This window comes from Dryobates pubescens, chromosome 20 (assembly GCF_014839835.1).
Source record: "Dryobates pubescens isolate bDryPub1 chromosome 20, bDryPub1.pri, whole genome shotgun sequence".
NCBI classification, from domain to species: Eukaryota; Metazoa; Chordata; class Aves; order Piciformes; family Picidae; genus Dryobates; species Dryobates pubescens.
Window position 1 is genome coordinate 18,084,955 of NC_071631.1, and position 21,080 is coordinate 18,106,034.

Consider the following 21,080-nt stretch of genomic DNA (forward strand, 5'->3'; position numbering starts at 1 on the left):
TATCAAATTCCCTCATACTTTTACATGTGCTCCTACTTCACCAGTACCAACTGGGACAAGTCACCAGCACAAACTTCACAAGCTGAGTGCACCATGCAGAAACCCAAAGGGTTCCTCGGCTTCCACATCCATGCCAGACAACTGAAATCCAAGGGGCAGCACAGTAGCTTGCTGTGGGCACAGAGTGGCGCTTGGAAGAATAGGCGAAACACCTTTTAGAACAGTCCAAGTCCCAAGTCACGAAAGCCGAGCTTAACAAGCCAAAACAGCAGGGCTAGGGGCACGCTAACAGACCCCTACGGACACAGCCGGGGGATGTCTGCTGGTGCAGGGGACCCACCCCAGCCCGGGAGGAGCCCTGCCTCAGGGCACACAACTTGCCAAGGCCTCCAGAGCTCCCCGGTCATGCCGCTCCCAGCTGCTCGGGGGCCTGCCCCACAGCTGGCAGGGCTGCTCGCCCAACCTGCCCATCCCGGGAAACCCTCCCGGCCACAGAGAAGCCCCTCACAAGACCGACAGCACCACCCCACCCCTCACAGCTCCCACGGCCGTGCCGCCCTGGCGGTGCCTTGTCTCCCCCAGGCACCCTCACCCCACACCGAGACCCCTCCCCAGGCCTCACTCTGCACGCCCGCCCCGCCCGGCGGACCCCTCTCCAAAGCTCACCCCACCCACCCACCCTCCCTCCCTCTCGCCGGGAGCCCCCCCTGGACGCCACTTTCCGGTGCCGCGTCCACCCCCGCCTCGCCCCGCAGGCGCCCCCCCGGCACCTCACCGGCGGCGGCGCGTGCCGGCGGCCCCGCCTCCCTCATCGCGCGCTGCGCAGGGCGCACGCGCCGCTCGCCGCGGGCACTCTTCCGCACAAGTGACCGGCTCCCGGGGAGGGGAGCGGCGAAGGCTCCGGACTGTCATTGGATAGCGGAATCACGTGAGAGCCGGACGGGGCGGGGGTAGGCTGGGGCGGGGTGATGACGAGAGCACAGGGCGGGGTAGGAGGGCGGCTAGGCCTCTGCGCATGCGCAGAAGAGCGACGCGGCAGGTAGCGCTTCTCTCGCGGTGCCGGTGCTGCCCCCTCCAGCCCCCCCATCTCCCCTCAGGGCCCAGGGTACCCCCTTCTGTACTGAATCTCCCCTCGGGTCTCGATTTTCCCTCAGGCCTGCATCGCTCCGTAGGCCCCGGAGTTCCCCGCGGGCTTAGATCGCTCATTGGGCCCTGACCTCAGAACCTCGATCTTCCCTCAGGTCCTGGTCTCCCCGAGGTCCTCGGATGTCCCCGAGGTATGCGGTGTGTCGGACCCTTCCACCAGCACTCGGGTCATGGAAGTGTTAAGTCTGCTAGCTGCTTTTGGGCCTCCGAGGGCAGCTGACACCGATACAGGCCTGTTCTGGGTGGAGGGGGCCAAGGGGTTGTGGGAAACTTGTTGCAGGGTATACTGGTGTGAGCTGGGGCCTGTCCACACTGAGAGCAGCTGCCTCTGGCTCTCCAAGGGTGCTGTGCTGTGGCTTGACCTCGCTGGATACGAAGCGAGGTGTTGGGTCTCTCTGGCAGTGCAGAAGCCATGAAGATTAACCAGAACACTGTGCTGCAAGGACAGAGGGTGACCCTGGTGCCATACACTTCTGCACATGTGCCCCGGTATGTGGCTAATGACCTCTACTGATATTTTGTACTGACCTATTTCTCTTTTTTAAAGGGAGTGTGGTGTTGGGAAAGGGTGTTGGCTTGATGGCTGCAGGGCACTCTTCTTCCTGGGAACTGCACAGCAGAAGGAGCTCTCCTAGATGAACAATCAGTTTTGTCCTCTGTGCCTGGGCAGCAGACATCCCTGGCAGGTCTGTGCTCTTTGCCAGGTCTGCTGACAAAGAGAACTTTGTGCTGCTGTGTATCCACAGGAAAGGAAATACCTGGCTGTGAATGAACTGCCAACAGTTCTCTTGTTCTGTCATGTCTTTCTCTAATGACTATGAAAGAGCAAAACTTCAGTGTGTAAAACCAGATGGGTGTTTGATAAATTAGAAACAGGAGTGCAGACAGTTTGTAAAGTGCTGGCCTGGCCAGCTGCAGCCTCAGCACAGACAAGGCAGTATTAGTCATGTTGTCAGTGTCTGGGGGATGCTGTATCAATCTCAGTCAGGATGGAATGTACCAGAATTCAATTTTAAAAACAATAAGTTTGCATCAGGCATTATTCAGACAAAGCTATGGGATGGAAAAGCTGCTAAATTGCCATGGAGAACACAAATAGCTTTGTTAGATGAGAGAGAGGCTTGTGGATACTTTGAAATGGCTATGAATATAGTATTGGTGTGAGTCCAGGCTGGGGGATGAGTGGATGGAGAGTAGCCCTGTGGAGAGAGAGTTGGGGGTGCTGATGGGTGAAAAGGTGAACATGAGCTGGCACTGTGTACTCCCAGCCCAGGACCAGCTGTGTACTGGGCTGATCCCCAGCAGTGTGAGCAGCAGGTGAAGGGAAGGGATTCTGCCCTTCTGCTCCACTCTGCTGAGACCCCACCTGCAGTGATATGTCCAGATCTGGAGTCCTCAACACAGAAGAGACATGGACCTGTTGGAGCAGGGCCAGAGGAGGCCACAGCAATGATGGAAGGGATGGAACCCCTCTGTTGTGAGGCCAGGCTGAGAGAGTTGGGGTTGTTCAGCCTGGAGAGGAGAAGGCGCCAGGGAGACCTTCCTGTGGCCTTTCAGCACACCAGGGAGACCTTCCTGTGGCCTTTCAGTGCTCAAAGGGGCCAATCAGAAAGTTGGGCACAGACTTCTTAGCAGGTCCTCTTGTGACAGGACAAGGGGTGATGGTTTGAAACTAAAAGAGGGAGATTGAGACTAGAGAGAAGGAAGGAATTTTTTTACACTGAGGATGATGAGACCCTGGCCCAGGTTACCCAGAGAGGTGGGAGATGCCCCATCCATGAAAACATTGCAGGTGTGGTTGGCTGGGGTGGTGAGCATCTTGCTGCAGTTGCCGATGTCCCTGCTGGCTGCAGGGGAGTTGGACTGAAGGAGCTTTAAAGGTCCCTTCCTACCCAAACCATTCTGTGCTTCTGTGAACACCGGGTGGGTGTTCCCCACACTGGTGTGTGACAGGCTGACCCTCAGAGCTCTTGTGGAGGTCAGGCTGTGGTGCTGTAGCTCACACTCTGGTCTGGTTCTGGGTCCCCTTGTCAGGTACCACGAGTGGATGCAGTCGGAGGAGCTGCAGCGCCTGACGGCCTCAGAGCCGCTCAGCCTGGAGCAGGAGTATGAGATGCAGCGCAGCTGGAGGGACGACACAGACAGTGAGCATCTCAAACCTTCTCTGAGGGGGGGTGGGGGTGCTGAGCAGGTTCCTTCTGCACCATAAAGGGCCCACAATGGGCTGAGGCACCTGGTGAGTTGGTTCTGCTTGCTGAAACGGGGGACATGTGAGACCTTCTACAGCAGTAGCTTCAAACCAGCTTGCTGCTTACAGCTGCTCAGGGAAGTGGGGGATGTCCAGGGCTGTTTGTGTCCATTTGCTGCAGTTTTTTCAAAGATTACAGGAATTTACCTCCCACAGTGTTATCTGCTGAGCTGCTGCTGCAGAGTCAACACCTCCCCTCCATGTCTGATCACCATAAAAAGGTGGAGGGGGCTGTATTGCGCTTGGAGACATCAAATGACTTTACAGTGACCTGCTGGAGGTGTGTTAGTGAATCCCTTCCCTGTCTCCTAGAGGTGATGAATCACTGCCCATAAAAGCCTGGTAGGAATGTGGTGAGCCAGGAAATGCTGAGGTTAGCAAAGACCTCAGCCTGGGGCTTTTGGCTTTGCTGGCATTAAAAGCCCTGCTCAAAGCAGCAGTGATACAGACTGGGTGAATCACTGGGGCTCAGGCTCTTGTGCCCAAGCCCAAGCGATGTGTGCTCCAACCTGAGCAGTGGTTGTTCCTTGCCCAAACTTGCTGCCCAAGAGGCAGGGAGACCTCAGACATGGGATGGAAGCTTTGATATTTCTTAAATGCATTGTTTCCAGTCTTGGTGTCTATATCACCCTCATATTTCTTGCATTTCTGTGGAGGGGAGCAGGCACACATGGTTTGGGAAGCTCAGTTGTTTGCTCTTCCTCCCTGCTAACCCGTGGCAGCCATTTCCCTGTCCATCCCATGCTTTGAATTTCATCCCTCAGTAATTTGTGGGTTCCTCCCTGCATGCCTTGAACGTGCTGCCCTGTTTCTGTTTCCCCAGAGTGCACCTTCATCGTGCTGGACAGGGAGCAGTGGCGTGGGCAGGACCAGGACTGCATGGTGGGGGACGTCAACCTCTTCCTCACGGACCCTGAGGATCCCAGTTTGGCCGAGGTTGAAATCATGATTGCAGGTCATGTTCTGCTTCATGGCTTGGACCTTTGTCACTGTGGCTAAAGCCAGCTGCAGACAGTTGTTGTATTTAGTCCTGATCAGTATTCTGTGCTGGTCCAGGCCACAGCCTCTTCTGAAGAGGGCCCACCATGGTTGCTCTGTCTCTCCTGACTGGATGCTGACTTTGTTGCTCTCTCTCTCAGAACCTGGCTACCGTGGCAGAGGGTTCGGCAAGGAGGCAACACTGATGATGATGTCCTATGGTAAGGGTGGCTCAGTGCCAGGGAATGGCAGCACAGTGGAGACATGATCTAGAAACAGTTATCCTGGTGATACAGACAGGGCAGCAAGGCATGTTTCTGCCCCAGAAACTGGAGTCCTGTGCTTCCAGGGAGGAGCAGGTGAAAGAAACACTTCTCTTCCTGGATTTTGTGTTGTAACAGGAGTGAGAAACCTGGGGATCACCAAATTTGAGGCTAAGATTGGTCAGGAGAATGAAGCCAGTATCTGCCTGTTCAAAAAGCTCCATTTTAAGGAGGTACCAGCCCACCTTGTACCCAGTCAACACAATCAACCTGTGTCCTGTGTCTGAGCTGGTTTCCCTGTCTGTGCTGCAGGTTGCTGCCAACAGTGTTTTCCAAGAGGTGACACTGAGGCTGGATGTCACTGACCAGGAGAGAAGGTGGCTCCTGGAACAGACAAACCACGTGGAGGAGAAGAACTACACAGAACTGAAGCTGCCAGCTGGGGTGCTGGAGAGCTGACAGGCACAAGCTTGGTTTCCAGGGAGGAGCTGGACGCTGTGGCGAGGGCTGGGTGTGGAGGACACCAGCCTCTTGACTGTTTTCCTCTGTCTCCTTTGGTTATTTGGTCTTGTCAACTTTGCACCTTGTTGCAGCAGCCAGGAAGACTGCCTGAAATTTGGACCTGGAGAACAGCTGCTAATTCACAGGCTTGGCAAGAAATGACTTTAACTTGTTGCAGCAGAGCCTAGAATTTCCAGCAGTTAGTGATTCTTGGGTGCCACCAGTTTCTGGAGAAGCAGCACCCACTGTTCTTTCTCCCACTGCCCTTCCAGCAGGACTCAGCAGCTTTAACAGAAGCAGTTCTCAGCATGCTGGTAGCTCAGTCTGTTTTCTCCTGAATAAAAAAGAGTGACAAAGGTTTGAGGTGCCCAAGCAGTCTGAGAGCAGTGGGGCTTGGCTGCTTGCTTTGGCCACCTAAAGGGTGATGACCAGCTGAGAAGGACAGTTAAGGACTCTTTGAGCCTTCTTTGGAGACTGAGGCTTTCCAGTACCTGACTGGGGCCTACAAGAAGGGAGGGACTTTTACGAGGGCTTGTAGTGATAGGATGAGGGGGAATGGCTTTAAGATGGAACAGGAGAGATTTAGACTGGAGATTAGGAAGAAATTCTTCAGTGAGGGTGCTGAGACACTGGAACAGGTTGCCCAGGAAGGTTGTGGATGCCTCCTCCCTGGAAGTGTTCAGGAGCAGGGTGGGTGAGGCCTTGAGCAACCTGGGCTAGTGGGAGGTGTCCCTGCCCGTGGCAGAGGGGTTGGAACCAGATGATCTTTAAAGTTCCTCCCAACCCAAACCAGTCTATGTTTCTAGGGTGTTGGGGGATTGCAGGGGGCTGGAAGTGAGAAGCCAAGGTGTGGGTGAACCCAAAATGGTTGTTTTCTGGATTCTGGACCCAATTGCTATGGAGCAAGGGGGATGCTGAGAACCCCCCTCAAGTCTCAAGGCCATGTGGTGGAGCTGAAAACCTCATTCTATCGATGGAGTGATGGTGCACCTCATTTTGCCAGCCTGCTGTCATGAAAATGAGGGGGTTCTCACAGCTGAAAGAAGTCCAAAGAGTGTTCCCCTGTTTCAAGGAGCTCAAGGCTTGCATTGCTGAGCCTGGGGGCTCTGCAGGAAGATCAGTGAGGGCCGAAACCTCTCTTACTTGGAGTAGGTATATTTGAGGCAGGAGCTGTGACAGATCTGTGACTGCAGAAGAGGCACTTGCCTGTCTCCCACTGGCCAGACTTTCCAATGCAATTACTCAGCCTGCCCTTCCCTGCCCTCCACAGCAGGGGAGCCTGCTCAGAGGAGAGGACAGAAGGTGGAAAGGCCAGCTGACAATCCTCTCTCTTTTGCCTCTGTCACGGCAGCCCTGATGGCTAATTCCAGGGCAGAAATTAATTTGTTCAGTCAGACAATGTCAGGTAACAGCTTTCAGATTTACCCAGGGATGTTTCAATCACTGTGGTGTATTTAGTGTTGCTGTGCCAATGTTTTTAGGGCCTGGGGGCTTTGGTTTTTCAGTTCTAGTTAATTAATCACTCCTCTGACTGACATTAAAACCAAGCATAGGAACGGTGTGCCATGGTATTTTACCCAAGTGGTTAGCATGGATTTAGTTGTAGCAAAAGCTTTGTGTGGTGGTGCTAAAGTGAAGAGTAACTCACCTTCCAGCTGGGATTACCATGATGAGGGCTGCTAATCCCTGTGTTCCTCATCACCTGCTGCAGGCAGGGATGTGTTTGATCCCCCCAGGACCTGCACATTGAGCTGCTGGCTCCCAGCGTCTTCCCTGCAGCCTTTCAGCCGTCTGCCAGAGGAGGAAGGTCAGGCTGGCAGGAGAGATGGAGCAGGGCAGGGATCCTAAAAAGCAGCTAAGGTGGGAAAAATAATTCCTCTTAACCTTTGCTGCCAGGGCTCGGGGGGGCAGCCCCAGCCCCGCTGTGGTTCCCAGTACCCAGCTGGTTGCTGCGGAGCCGGCGAGTGCCCCGTGTGGCATCCCCGGTCCCCCAGCAACGCCAGCACTCCCCCGGCACTCCCCCGCCTCCGGGGGGCTGGGAAAAGCCTTTGCCCTGGCAACTCCAAACAAAGTTGGGTCTGTCCCAGAGCCACAGCCCTCCCCCCAAGCTAGGCTCAACCAGGGTTCCCACAGGGAGCCAGTCCCCAGCCTGTTCTGACTGGGCAAAAAGGCAAATGCTGCTCCTGGGACACACTGGGTGCCCCCCACTCCTGCCCTGCATGGGCAACCCCAGCCCAGGCAGGGAGAACCCTTGGTTGCCCCCAGGGGATGTGGCTTTGGAGCATCCTCCAAGTTGAAATGGGCTGCCCCAGCAGGGAGTGACAGCCTGCATGTCCCCCACAGGTGTGATGGCATTGTCACTTGGTTGTCATTCGAGCTGCACACTCACCTGCTCAGGTAGAGAAGCTTGTCTGGGGGTTTGGAACAGGAAACAAGCATGCAGAAGGGTTGGAAGTGAAGATGGCAGGGGCAGAGGCTAGGGCTGCAGGCCCACAGCAGTCCACAGCCACCACTGGAACCACAGCCCTGCCTTGTCCTTGGGAAGCCACCATCCCACCCTCCCTGGTGCAGCCATGGTGCCAACCAGTCTGGGCCCACTGAGCCACAGTGGCTTAAAAACAGCCTTGAGGAGCAGGCAGGGTGGCTTGAAGTGCAACCAGGATGCAACCTTGGGAAGGGCTGGGGTGAACCTGAGTGCCAAGAGGGGCTGGGACGACATTTGGATTGCACCTGGCAGAGCTATCATCCTCCAGCCTGGGCAGCAGGGACAGATTAAAGCCTTGCACCACCCCCTACCCCCTGCACTTCCCAGGGGATTTAATCCCCTCTAATCACCCCGAGGCATTAACCCACACTAGGACCAGCCGGTCCCTCCCTGACCCCGTTCCCTCAGTCTGCCCACACCAGGTGCTGAGGGACACCCATAGCAGCTCCAGTGTCCCTGGAGTGTGAAAGCCTCTTCTCAGCCCCTCCATGGCACAGTGTGCCGCCTGGGGAGCCTCTGCCTGCCCTCAGGCTTCGAAAGGATTGAGCCTTAACCCAGACACGTGAAGTCAGGAAGGTTTTATTCCAGTGAACAGAATTCCTCTTGAGCTGGACAGTAAAACACCACCGGATCGCAACACACAGAAACAAAACAGCCACAGGAAGAATTTCCACACAGCACATTAAAAATACAAAAAAAAAAACCCAAAAGAAACAAAGAAACAACAACAAAAAAAAGGAAACAAACAGAAAAGTGTGATTGGGAAAGAAAGCCCCAAAAGTCTATTGAGAAGCCTTTAAAATAAACAGTGTTGGATTCAAACCCTGATCAGCTCCCTCTAGGAGTGAGTGGGAGCAGAGGAGATGATTTATTGCTTGCTGTGCTGGCTCCAGACACCCTCTCTCTTCCCAGAAATAGCCCCCACCACCGAGGGCAGGGTGCTGGGGGCTTCCCTGCGGCACTGGGCACCCACGTCCCTCCTTGCAGCTCTTGAAGGGGCCAAGGGACAGGGTCAGCATGGACGGAGCTTGCCAGGTGAGGGTCAAATCCCCCAGGAAGGAATGGCTGTGGTTGGTGGCTGGGTAGGGAAGAGCTGCTAAAAGTCACTAAAAGCCTCAAGTTTTGCAGTTAAAGGGCAATTTGGCAGGGGAGGGGGGGCTCAAATGGAGCTGGAGTTTGGGAACAACCAGGGAACGGCAGGGATCAGAGGTGTTGGGCCTCCCCAAATCCTTGATCCCTCACCCTAAGCCCTGTTTGTGCCTACCAAGGTATGCAGGGCTTCAAGGCAGGGCTGGAGGAGCACCCTAGAGATAGGTCCACGGGAGGGGGCACCCCCAGAACACCCCAGGCTCTCTCTAGCCTAAAAGCACCACCCAGGACCCCGCTGCGGGGATACTCGCTGGCCCCCGAGCTGCCGGGAGCCCGTGGTGGGGACAAGGAGGATACAGAAGAGGTGGGTGCAAGGCTGGGGGGGGGCATGGGGGGCAGTGGACCCTTTCCCCCACCCCAGGGGGTGTTCACAGGTTGCTGAACAGTTCGTTTTTCTTGCTCCAGTCCATCTGGGGTGCTCGCTTGCTGGTGCGCTTCTGGTGTGCCCGCTCCTTGGCCACAGCCAGCGGGATGTCGAGGTCCAGAAGGGAGCCGGATGCTGAGTGGCGCTTGTCAACCTCCTGTCCATCAGGCTGGGGGGCAAGAGGCTGCATCAGCCCCACTGTACCCCTGCCAAGGACAGCCCCATGGCGGGGGGGCTTAGCCCAGATCCCATTTCCCAGCCCCTGCTTCCCCTCAGCCCTACCTCGCTCTGGGTCTCGCCGGATTCGGGGGACACGGTCAGCAGCCGGGGGCTGGATGGGCTCTCGGACACAGAGTTGCACTGTGGCTCTCCACCGTTTTCCTGGGAAGAGGGAGCAGGGAGGAAGCATAAGCAGGGCCTAGTGCTGCCAGTCCCACCTGGGGGGCCACAAAATCCACCCACACACACTCCATGTAATCCCCTGCGAGCTCCAGGCTCGTAAATACCTAAATACCTCCAGCTCTGCCCATCTGGGGTGGGGAAGGATTAAACCCCGGCCTGGCTGTCCTGGCTTTAGCAGGTGGAGGAGAAGGGTGGCTGCAGGGCTGCATGCTAATGCCCTGCAACAGCACAAGGGCTCCCAGCCCTGCAGCACCATGGGGATGCAGGCACTGCAGCCACCTTCATGAAAGTCCCGTGAGCAACCCCCTTCCGGAGGGGAACCAGCTCCCTTCTCAGTGGCACCTGCTCCTCTGTGGCAGCTTGGGAGCACAGAGATTGCTGCTGGCATCACCCACCCATGGGCAGAGGGGACACCTAAAGTGGCCAGGTCTCTGCCTGGAGACTAGCATAGATGGTATTAAAAGCAATATGAGGCTTCTCTTACCTTCGCTATTTCACCATTGGCAACTGGTTCTGGCAAGGGACCTGAGGGGTAAGGACACAGGCACTAGGTCAGGATATGTTTGCTCTGGCCCCTCACCAACAAGCACAGCAGTGTCCAGTACGGGCTGCATGTCACCAGTGCTCACCCAACACTGCCTGGATTGTGGCTTGGTCCCAAATTCAACCCAACCCTCTCAGTCAGACCCACAGCATGGGGGAATCTCTTGGGCATCAGACCCCACAATGACAACCACGATGTGGAGCCCAGTGAGATCCCCCCTGAACTCCCAGGGATCACTGTGACAGCTGGGGAGAGGCCACAGCTGAGCTAAGGCTGTGGAGGAGAGCAAAGGGCAGCTGCTACATGTTTGTTCCCCAAGCCATAAACCCTGCTAAAGTGCAACCCAGGGCCATAAATCCACCTTGTACAGAGCCCACATCAGTCCCACCACCCTGGCATGGGACCCCCAGCCAGGAAGGGTCATGCTAAAGGCAAGTGACTCTGCTTGGCCCCAGTGTAGTGAGACTGCCACATCCCAGGGCTTGCTGACCCCCCAGCACCCCCAGGGTTTGGTGACAAGGTGGCAAAGAGCCAGCAGAGGTGGCACAAATCTCCCTTTCCGCAGCACAACTCCCTGGCCCACCTGAAAGGTGCTCCTCCGAGGGCACCACCTTGCACTTCTTGAAGAACTCATCTGTGAGGACATCCACCACCAGCAGCCTGGTCTCGTCGCCACCTGCCTTGATGGCTGCCACCACGTCGGAGTGCTGCTTGCCCTCCATGCACACCCCGTTCACCTGCGGGCACGGCACCATGGCACCACTGAAGCCAGGGCACATCCCTCCCTCAGGAGCTCTGGGTACCAGATCCTTGGTACCAGTCACAGCCCCAGCACAGCCACCCCGCAGCCCCCACAGGTATCTGCAGCCTGGCAGGGATTAGCAGTGAAGCCAGCAGAACCTCATTAAAAGCAGATTTTCCTCTGAGTGATTAGCACAGGATCACAGGGGCAAAGCTGGCAGGAAGCACCCAGCAGGGCATGGACCCGGGGCTGGAGCGGGAGATGGGCAGCACAGGCAAGGCACAAAGCCTGAGGGCCGTGGCATGAACCCAGGAGACCCAAAAGCTTCACCCCAGAAGAGGCTGCAGCCCCACACCCAGATGAGCAACAGGGTCAGAGCTCAGCTGGTCTTTGCCCTCATGGGTCACCATCCCTCTTGGCACAAACCGGGTCCCTGTCCCCGCCCCGCTCACGGCTGACAGCAGTGCCTGGGGCCATGTGCACCTTGTCCCCAGCCTGCCCCACCCCAGGGACACTCCTGCAGCAGGCAGGGTACAGTGCTACTATCACTTAACCCCTAGTCAGCTCTTTAGTGCCCAGCCCCAGCCCTCTGCCTCGCTGCTCCTCTGGGTGGGGTCCAGCACGCTGGCACAGGTCAGGCAGCTGCACCGTGAGTCACCGTCGGTGCCATCCAGCCAAGAGCAGCTCCGTGCCAGGAGCTGGGACGTGAGGGAGCGCTGAGCATCGTGAGGAGCCCCCTCCGCCCCAGCGTTACCTCAACGATGCGGTCCTGGGGGGCCAGCCCCGCGGCCTCGGCCGGCGAGTCGGGGTCCACGGCGCGCACGTACTGCCCCGGGCGCGACTTGTCGCTGTGCAGGTTGAAGCCGTAGCCATTGGGACCCTTCTTCATGCGGCACAGCCGAGGCCGCAGCTCCTCCTGCAAAGAGCAAAACCTGTGAGGAAGCTGCTCCCAGACCCCTCCTAGCACACCGTGGTGGGTTGAAATTCCCTTTTCCCCCCTCCCTGACATTAACTTTGCCAGACCAGCTCAGGTGGAAGCAAATGGAAGCTGTGTTTACAAGCAAGCACTGATCTGCAACAGAATGCAATGAATATGGACAACATCCACAGTATTTCCAATACTTATAGATAGTTCCAATTAATGAACAGCACAAGGACCCCCCCCCTGGTCAAAGACCAGGGGTAAGCTACTAGCTTCTCCTCCTCTGCCTACCCAGACCCTCCCTGTATAAAAAGAAGGGAGAAAGGAGCAGAGAAAGTTGCTGTTAGTTGCTGTTGGTGTGGTACAACCAATCTTATGGTAGATCTCTCTCCAAAGGGATTGTTCAGAATTCTCTTTGTTTTCCTCTTTTTTTTCCCCACACCCAATAGTGATTTATTTACATTTTACTACTTTTCTGTTCAAGATCTGTGAAAAAGTTTAAAGGCATAGCCTAAAACTACCACACGCCCCCCCCAACACCCAGGGATGCCACTGGATGTCTGCTCAGGTAGCAGGGACATCATCCTCAGGTGGCCACCTGCACCCAGACAGCTTTTGCTGGGACACAAGGTGCCAAAACCCCTTCTGAGGCCAGGCTCTACTTAGCTAATTAGGTGCAGGGCACACTAATTGCAGTGAAACCTTAAAGCAACATGATATTGGGTGCGTCCTCAGACCACGCTCCTCCTTTTGGGATCAGGATTGCAACTGCCACGTGAAGGTGGAGGAGGAAACACAGCCCAGGCTACTGGGAAGCACCCACATCCCATCCCACCCAGGAAGACTTTGCTTCTGGGGAAGTCTCAGCCATGGGTGCAGGTCTCCTGCACCACAGCAAACCCAACCATGGGATCAGCAGGACAACCCCACCTCCAAGCACCCTGCAGCCATTGTGGGCAGAGCAGGGCCACGAGGAGCTCAAGCAGAGAGGCAGCACAGAGAGCAGCACAGCCCAGTACGACCCTTTTGTGATTGCAAAACAGAAACCAGCTTGACCAGCCTGTGGCACAGGGTGGGATGTTCATCTCTCCAGCAGGCAACACCCAACTTGTCTGGGCCTGGTTTCACCCTGACCTGTGGATCTAGCAGCACCTGGAGCTGGGGAACCTGCCTGGGGCAGCCACAGCCCCACTCCCAAGCCCCACCACAAGCACAGTTGCCCACACTGCGAGTAGCAGGGAGAAGCAGGAGCATTCCCAGGAGCATCCCTGGCAAATAGGAGCTGCCTCCACTCCCTCAGCTGGCAGCAGGATGCCTGGGAAGCACCAGAGGAACCAGGCAATACCTACCAGCTGCCTGCCCACATTGCTCCAAACCAGCACCCAAACTCCTTCTGTCTGGGCTTGGGTAGGGCTCTCCCAGACATGCTCACCAGCTCCTGGTAGAACTTGGTAGAGTTCTCCCAGCCTTGCCCATCAGCTCCTGGTGGAATTTGGTAGGGCTCTTGCAGCAGCCAAGCTACACTTGAGCTCCTCAAATACTCCTCAGTGTGGAGGGTTAATATTTATTCTTTCTTCTGAGAGTGATTGTTCTCCTTTGGTACCCACAGCATCCCTGGGGACATACACTGCAGGAATTTGCCCTGCCATCCCCTCCTTGTGCTGCTCTCTACCCTGCCTGCTACAATATCCCCTGCAGGGAAAGCCCTGGGGTGCTGCCACCCTGCATGTCTGGCAGCACCATGGTGGCACATGGTCCAGGGTGACACATTTACAACTGCTAAGCCCAATGCTGTGATAAAAGCCCCATCTTCTTGCACAATGCCTTCCTGCCAGGGTTAAGACTGGATGCTATGTCAGCACCACTCACCAACACCCCAGGGAGCAAAGGTGAGCCCAGGACACCACACAGCACTGGCAATCCTGTAGGATCCACTCCAGCCATGGCAATGCCCAGTGTGACAGCCCAGCTGCACCCCCAGCAGCTGCTAATGTCTTCTCTGCAGACAGGCAGGGGGCTCCTGGCTGGGTGGAAGATGGTGACAGCTTGACTTTGCCCCAGCCACTCCTCAGTGTGTCCCCTGTACCGGAGGGCTGGGCTGTGAGCTCTGCACTGGTCCTTGTGCCCAGCTGCCAGCAGGTTCATGCAGTGCCCAGGCTGCTGTGACTACACCTTCCCTCCACCCAGGCAGTGAGGGTGGGGATAGGGAAGAGCCAAAATAAGCCCAAAAAACACAGGAGCTGGTGGAGCCTGGAGGAAGGCAGCACCTCCCTGCCCTGGCTGTGCCCTGGGAAGGGGGTTTGGGCTCTGCAAGCACCCACGCTCCCGGTGCCCTTGGCAGCACCACGGGGTTGCTCCACACCGATAGCTCGGGACAAAGCCGGAGGGAGCACCCGGCAAGTGGTGCTGGCAGCACTCCCGGGTGAGGAGGAGGAGGAGGAGGTGGAGGGGGAACTTGGCTTCCACCCATACTAACAAAGCCCTGGCAGACTGGGCTCCCTGAAACACTCCAGCCATGAATTTGGTGGGGTGTGGAAGGGAAAAAGCCTTCCAGGATGGAAAGATGCTTTAAGAGAGGAGGATGTGCTATGGCCAGTGTTGGCAGGGGCACCTGGTGTGATGGCAGCCCTGCTGAGATGTCACCCAGTCCCCCCACTAACCCCTCCTCAGCAGCTCCAGCAGCCCATCCTGTCAGGCCACTTTCACCCTCCCCAAATCTCTTGTGAGAGCAGAAACCTTGTGGGCTGCCACCCTTCTGCCTCCCCAAGAGAAAAACATGAAGGCAGCTGGATCCTGCCCATCCATGGGGTGAGCACTCCCCAGGAGGGTGCCAAAGTGCCCCTGGGCAGAAGGGATCCGATGTGAGGAGGTTTGAGGTCAACACCTGGGGTGCAGAGACGCCCCCCCCCCCCCCAGCCTCAGGGCTGGGAGCTGTATGGCAGGAAAACGGAAATGCCCCTAATTTCTCTAAGCTTCTGCATCCTCTCCTCTCAGCCCAGCAGCCCTCCCACTGCGCTGGGGCAGGATTAGCTCCTTAGGAGCAATTACAGCCTCCGGTGGGGAGGGTAGGGGGGGAAGCCAGACTCAGCCCCCAGCTTGGGCGTCCCATGCCACTCCTCTCCTCTGCAACCAGGGCTGGCAGAGGGACATCTCCTGCAGAGATGCCCACTTGAGATGTGGAGCTCAGCAGCACTGCAACCCTATTCCCACAGTGGAACAAGATTTGGAGCACCTCAGGATCCTTACCCATCCAGAATGATGCTGGATCATCCCTGCCCAGCACCTCCTGCAGGATCAACAGCCCTAGGGTCACAGGACACCCACCACATGGTGTGCCAAGATCTGCTTCCCAGCTCCTAGCCCCCTCCATCAGCCATTTCAGCCCAGGTTTTGAAGAAAAAAGTAGCAGGGAACTCCCTCCAGAATCCTGCTGAACAGTCCCTGCCCAGCACCTCCTGCAGGATCAACAGCCCTAGGGACACAGGACACCCACCACATGGTGTGCCAGGATCTGCTTCCCAGCCCCCTCCATCAGCAATTTCAGCCCAGATTTTGAAGACAAGAGTTGCAGGAAATGCCTCCAAGATCCTTCTCCCTCCAGAATCCTGCTGAACAGTCCCTGCCCAGCACCTCCTGCAGGATCAACAGCCCTAGGGACACAGGCCCCCAACCGCGCGGTATGCCAGGACCTGCTTCCCAGCTCGCAGCCCCCTCCATCGGCAATTTCAGCCCAGCTTTTGAAACCCCAAATCCCAGGAAATTCCTCCCAGCCCGGCAAGCAGCAACAAGCCCGTGGGCAGCAGCATTCCCAGTTCCTCAGAGGAGCACAAGGGCTGCGAGGATGCCTGGGCCAGCAAATTCACACGGGTCCCAAAACCTGGCGCAGGCATTTGGGCTTCACACAAAGGGGATGCAAAGCAGCCTCCTCGAAGCATCCCTGTCACGTCCCGTTTGACTGGAGCTGCTTTTCATGCAGCTGCCTCGAGAGGAAATTTAATTCAGTCCCTAATTAGACACCAGCTACCCCCAGCACAATGCTGCAAAATGGTGGTGGGGAGAATCTGCTCTCTGCTATACCCCAAAACCCAGCCCTGGGAGGCTCGCCCAAGTTTTACAAGGAGGGATGAGCGTTGCTGGCAGGGAGGGCTCTAATTTAGCATGAAATTGGGAAGAGAGAAGCCCGGGGCTGGTAGCAAAAGCCTTGCCCTGCTAGCCTGGTGAAAACAGCCCCAGCCCATGCCAGGGTGCTGGGCTGGCAGCTGTGGGTGCTGCTCCAGCACCGTGTGGTTTGCATGAAACTGTCAAGATACGCGAGCAGCAGGAGCCTCCGGAAACACAGGCAGCGTTGGGGGGAGGGGGGGACAAGGCTGTCATGACTGCTGGCAGAGCTCTGGGGACAGTCCCCAGGGCCCCCAGAAGCAGGGCTGGCCTCATGGGTGTACAACTGTCACCTCAGTGGCTCAGTGCCAGAGGAGGAGGGCACGGTGCAGCTCCTCAGGTGACTGCAGGGAGGCTCAAGACCTCCACCCCAGCATCAGGGGGGGTTGCATGCCCATGGCTTTATAAGAATAAGAAGGGAGCCCAAGATGACACCCCCATACACCCCCCCCAACCTTCCTCAGCCTATGCCAGCAGTGGGAGCCAAGGAGGTGTCTAAGGTCCCTGCACAGGGGGTTCCAAATCACGTAGGACCCAGCAGGGTTTGCAGAGAGGCTGGATCCGGCTCTCCCAGCAGCGACTGTCTCCAGGCTGGTTAAGCAAATAAAGGCAAGCCCAAGTCAATAAAGTAAACAGGACTCTGACACATACAAACCTCCTGGATCCTGGGGGAACTGCTGGGCTGGGACAGGAGACTGCAGGGAGATGGGGCACTTTGGCTGCCCACTGGGGCACACTGGCTGCCCACTGGGGCACTGGTACATCAGTGTGTTCCCAGCTTGCCAGAGAGAAATGCCCTTCTGCCTGCTTTGGCTCAACTGGGCATCTCACACGGCATCTTCCCACCATTCTTGGAGGGCACCAGGCTGTGGTGGTTTCTCCAAATCTGCCTTTGGTCTCCTGCACCTAGCCCTGCCCCCCAGCCACAAGATTGCCTGCTACCTGTTGAGAAACCATCCTGGGCTGTGCAGCAATGTCACCCCATGCCACCCTCACCACCCACTTCCTGCTCCCGTGCAGAGAGAAACCGCTCGTGGTAACTGTGTGGGGGGCACTCTGAGTCTGTCATCCAAACCTGGGGGACATCTCCAGCCAGGACAAAGCCCATGGACATCTCCGGCTGGAGCTACTGCCCTCCCCAAAGCCTGTGGGGTATCTCCAGCTGGGGCTACACCCCCAAAGCATGGACTGCACCCTGAATCGGTCTCTCAAGACTGGGAGGCATCTCCAGCAGGAGCTGCCACGCTCCAAGCCCATTGAGTATCTTCAGCTAAGGCTATCTTCCTAAAGCCCATGGGGCATCTCCAGCCAGGGCTTCCCCCAGCCAAGCCCATGGGGCATCTCCAGCTTCCTGGGCCCTTTTGCATCACACTGGCTGCTCAGCCCCTGTGAGAAGCCACCCCACAGCACTGGGGCTCTGTCCTGCTTTGGGACACATCCTCAGCCCCCCAAGCCTGGCAGGGAAACTCATCCAAGCAGCATTAACTACATCCCTTTTCTTACTTCCAGCCCCCAGAGGGCTCTGGGAGCAGAAAGCAGAGCACAGACGGTCTCGATGGCCCTGGGGGAACACTGACACCATGACATAAGTGAGGGCAGCACCGCAGCCCAGCACAGGGCCAGACCCGAGGGACCAGAGATGCCACAAGGACAGTGAGCAACTGGGGCACTGACAGGAGCAGAGCTTGTTCCTACCTGAACAAGCCCAACAAGGAGGTGCCAGAACAGAGTTTTAGCCAGGCAGGAATGAGACCCATGCCCTGTGATGGATCAGCCCCACTTGGGGCAGCGAGCTGTCAGCACAAGGCTGAAGTCCAACAGGAGACAAAACGAGTGAAAACATCTCATCCTCAGAAAAACTCTACATGACAACAGTCCAGTCAGGCACCCAAATCTACCTGGAGCTCAGTACCAGCACTGGGAAGGTCCCACAGCACCGATCCTTCACAGTTGGTCTCTGGAGGCAGATCTTAAAAGCTCCTCAGAAGCTCCCCCCCACCCCTGAGCATACCAGAAGCCTGATTCCTGGGAAGCCCATTCACCACTCTGTTGTAACAACAAACATCTGCTTCTGCTGGGGAAATAAAGAGCAGAATGATCTGTGGCAGCCAGAGCTGTCTCCTAGGAACGGCTGCGGGCAGGAAAGGTCAACTCCTCACCTTTCTACATCACTTTGTTTGTGCAACCACTAACTCCCACACAGGGGCAAGGACATTCCTGAGGTACTAAGTGTCCGTACCTGGGGACAGACAGACACGATCAGTCCTCTCATCCTGGGAAGGGCTTTCCCATGTCCTCTCCACAACAGAGACCAGACACACTCAGGACACAAGTGACTGCCACAAACACCTGCAGTCACAGCCCACCCTCCCCCAACCTTTTCCACAGCTCAGCCCTCACCCCTGGTGCTTTTCTCACCCCGTTTTACTGGCCCTACAACACAGAGATGAGCTCCGGGACATCACAGGCTGCCTGGTTATGGGTCCCAAAGGACCCCCGAGTAGCTTAAGGTGGGGGGTCAAGGCAAGTCCAAAGGGATCCCTGGGTGGGTCAAGGAGGGGGGAAAAGGGGGTCCAAAGGGATCCCTGGGTGGCTTGAGGAGGCAGAGGGAGGGTGGGTCCCGGGTGCCCGCCTGCCCCTGCTCGTCACCCAAGCAGCCTGGAAGCACAAAGCGTTAAGCAGTAACAAGAATCATTGAGTATCACAAAGACAAAGCAGCGGGAGGCGGCGGGGCCCGGAGCTCCTCGGGAGCCGCGTTTAAAGCGAAGCGAAAAAGAAAGTAACCAGAGCGAAACCACACAGAGTATCCAGGGCGGGGGGGCCGGGGCAGGCGCGGCGATTGCTGTTCCCGCTCTCCCGGATGGAATGCGACGACCGCGGCCCGGTCCCAAGACGTCCCGACCCCCATGCCCTCCCCAAACACTCCCCCTGCACCCGAAAACTTCCCAGGGCCTCCGTCCCGTCCTCCTCCGCGACACCCGTTTATTTACCCGCTGACCGCCGCCGCTGCTGCTGGGCTCCCGCACCGCGGGCACCGCGGGCTCCGCCGGCTCCGGGGTCGCCTGCCCGCTGCTCACGGGGGGCTCGCTACCCGTCCCGCTCCGCTTCTGCAGCTGCTCATCGGCCACCGAGTCCACGACAAGGAGACTGACAGCCCCGGCGGCGGCACGGATCCGCTCCACCACCTGCTGATGGCTCTCCCGTTCCACGTTCTCTCCATCCACCTCCAGCAGCCGGTCCCCGGCCCGCAGCCCCGAGCGCTCGGCCGGTGAGCCCGCCTCTACCAGCCGGATGAACTGGCCCGGCTTGCCCTTCTCGCCGTGCAGGTGGAACCCATACCCGTCCGGCCCCCGCTCCAGGCGGCACAGCCGCGCCGCGGGGCCCGCGTTGCTGCTCATGGCGGTACCAGCTCCACCTCTGGCTTCCGCGCCCGCACCGAGCGCCTCTGCTCGGCCGGCCCCCTCCCGCCGCTCTTATACCCGGGGCGGGGCGAGGCCCAGGCAGCCGCCAATTGCAGGGCGGAGCGGAACGATATCTGCCAAATAAGGAGCAGGAAGGGAGGGGAATATGCATAATGGGCGGGGATATGCAAATATGAACGCGCGTCGCCGGGCCTCCCTGAGCGCGGCGCCGTGGGGTCCCACTGACCGATCGCCCTCTATCGGGGGGCCCGACCACTCCCGCGTGGGGTCCGATCATTGCAAGTGGGGCCGCAAAGCGCCCCGTGAGGTCGAACCACTCCCCTGTGAGGTCGAACCACTCCCAGTGCGACCAGACAGCTCCTGCGTGGGATGCGATCGCTGCCAGTGGGGTCGAACTGCTCTCCCATGGGGCCCGACCCCTCCCGGTGGGTTCCGACAGCTTCCCCGTGGGGCCGTCTTCACCTCTCCCGACCAACCGACTGGGACCACCAGGGCAGTCCCCGCTCCGCGCTGAGCTTCTCGCCGTGGACTGGCTTTGCCTTCCCCAGGGATCACAGTCCCGACGATGCCTCTCGGGGCTCGTTCTTTCTCTCCCTTCTCCCGGTCCTCGCCGCTGCCGGCTTGGGCACTGGGGGGATGCTCGCAGCTCCAAAAGCGGAATAAAAACCACAACCTGGAACTGCGTGGGAAAGCAGCACGAAGGCCACGCTCGCCAGTAACAGGCTGTGTGGTTGGAATGAGAGAGCAGCTCTGCTTCCCTGAGCAGCCCCTGACCCCCTGCTCAGCAAGCTGGAGCTGGGAAGCCCAAAGGGAGATTCATCTTGCTCCAGCCCCATGTGCTCTGCTCGCAGCTGGGGAAGCAAAAGTGGCTCCAGGGGGCTATGCACGTGGGACAGCCTCGGGTTTCGAGACAGCAAGGACAGAGCAAGGCAGCAGCAAGGCAGAGCTCTCCAGATTGTCCTGGGGGAGAGTGGCACTAAGGCACCATTTCACTGCCAGGCTTCAGGGCCTGGCTGAAGTCCACAGTTGCCAAAGGCCCCTGGAGCAGTCGGGATTAGGTTTAGATGGGCTGCTGCTGAGTGATCAAGCAGGTTATGGCAGCATGGACACAGCTCTGCGCCCAGCCCCTGCTGCAGGGATCTCAGTGGCCAAGAGACACCCCACTGTGAGCTGGGGGTGGCTGTGCTCCAGCTCCATGGGGCTGAACTGGAGCGGATGGTGGGCTCATTTGTTTCCTCCACTCGGCTGAGCATTCGCCCTGAGAAAGGCTGTGGAGAGCAATCCCACGGCGCCCGGCGGCAGATGCCTGCAGAGAGGAAAACCAGGGCAAGTGTGTCATGGTATGGCCCCAGGACAGGGAGGGGAGGGTCCTGTTGCCTGTGGCATCTACGCGGCACAGCCCTCCCCTCGGCACAGGGGCTGTGAGTGGCATGCATGGTGGGAGGGGACACTTTCTGGGAGCGCTGCCCTGAGTTAGGAAACAAGCCCCAGCTCCACGAGGGTTGCTTTGAGCACAGAACTGCGATAAGGAGAAAGGGCAGCAGCGAAGGAAACAGCTGGAGCTGCTTTTGGGCCCAGCACCCCCTGGCAGTGCCCGCGGAAGGGCAGGGTGCGGGTGGCACCATCGAAGCCCAGCTGCCTCCTACTGCCAGGGCCCTTCGCGGCTCAGCGGGAGGTTAAAGGAGCTCAGCTGGAGGGGGGGGAAGCAGAAAAGAGCCAACGTCTGTTTGTGTTGAAACCGTCCAGCATTTTTTGC

At 57.9% G+C, this 21,080-nt stretch overlaps 3 protein-coding genes across 5 annotated transcripts in view; 1 reads left to right on the plus strand and 2 right to left on the minus strand.

The window, feature by feature from the left end:
• The window catches only part of TMEM104 (transmembrane protein 104), a 59,118-nt gene extending 58,248 nt beyond the window's left edge, over positions 1–870 (minus strand). The window contains exon 1 of the mRNA XM_054170869.1: positions 776–870. The gene's annotated coding sequence lies outside the window, so the exon portion shown is untranslated. The remainder of the gene's footprint in view (positions 1–775) is intronic.
• Positions 871–993: 123 nt separating this feature from the next.
• NAT9 (N-acetyltransferase 9 (putative)) lies at positions 994–5,595 on the plus strand. Of its 3 annotated transcripts, none has more exons than XM_054171027.1 (7): positions 994–1,039; positions 1,549–1,635; positions 3,181–3,290; positions 4,218–4,349; positions 4,534–4,593; positions 4,774–4,868; positions 4,948–5,595. In XM_054171027.1, the coding sequence occupies exons 2-7, from the start codon at positions 1,559–1,561 to the stop codon at positions 5,092–5,094; spliced, it is 621 nt and encodes a 206-aa protein (XP_054027002.1). In that variant the 5' UTR covers positions 994–1,039; positions 1,549–1,558; the 3' UTR covers positions 5,095–5,595. The 3 variants fall into 3 exon arrangements, with proteins under 3 accessions (XP_054027002.1, XP_009901181.1, XP_054027003.1); XM_009902879.2 differs by having other exon boundaries at positions 1,016–1,039; positions 1,554–1,635; XM_054171028.1 differs by lacking the exons at positions 994–1,039; positions 1,549–1,635 and adding an exon at positions 1,719–1,832.
• A 2,784-nt stretch (positions 5,596–8,379) lies between these two features.
• NHERF1 (NHERF family PDZ scaffold protein 1) lies at positions 8,380–19,351 on the minus strand. The gene is made up of 6 exons (XM_054171026.1): positions 18,893–19,351; positions 11,577–11,738; positions 10,664–10,817; positions 10,021–10,061; positions 9,417–9,515; positions 8,380–9,303 (listed from the first exon to the last, which is right to left on the minus strand). The coding sequence occupies exons 1-6, from the start codon at positions 19,298–19,300 to the stop codon at positions 9,139–9,141; spliced, it is 1,029 nt and encodes a 342-aa protein (XP_054027001.1). The 5' UTR covers positions 19,301–19,351; the 3' UTR covers positions 8,380–9,138.
• Between the last annotated feature and the right edge of the window lie 1,729 nt (positions 19,352–21,080).

Coding starts and splice junctions, on each gene's coding strand:
- NHERF1 (XM_054171026.1), bottom strand. CDS start 19,300: ATGAGCAGCAACGCGGGCCCCGCGGCGCGGCTGTGCCGCCTGGAGCGG. Junction 11,739..18,892: donor GCAGCGGCGGCGGTCAGCGG/GTAAATAAACGG, acceptor TGCTCTTTGCAG/GAGGAGCTGCGGCCTCGGCT. Junction 10,818..11,576: donor CCCAGGACCGCATCGTTGAG/GTAACGCTGGGG, acceptor CCGTGCCCGCAG/GTGAACGGGGTGTGCATGGA.
- NAT9 (XM_054171027.1), top strand. CDS start 1,559: ATGAAGATTAACCAGAACACTGTGCTGCAAGGACAGAGGGTGACCCTG. Junction 1,636..3,180: donor ACTTCTGCACATGTGCCCCG/GTATGTGGCTAA, acceptor TCCCCTTGTCAG/GTACCACGAGTGGATGCAGT. Junction 4,594..4,773: donor ACTGATGATGATGTCCTATG/GTAAGGGTGGCT, acceptor GTGTTGTAACAG/GAGTGAGAAACCTGGGGATC.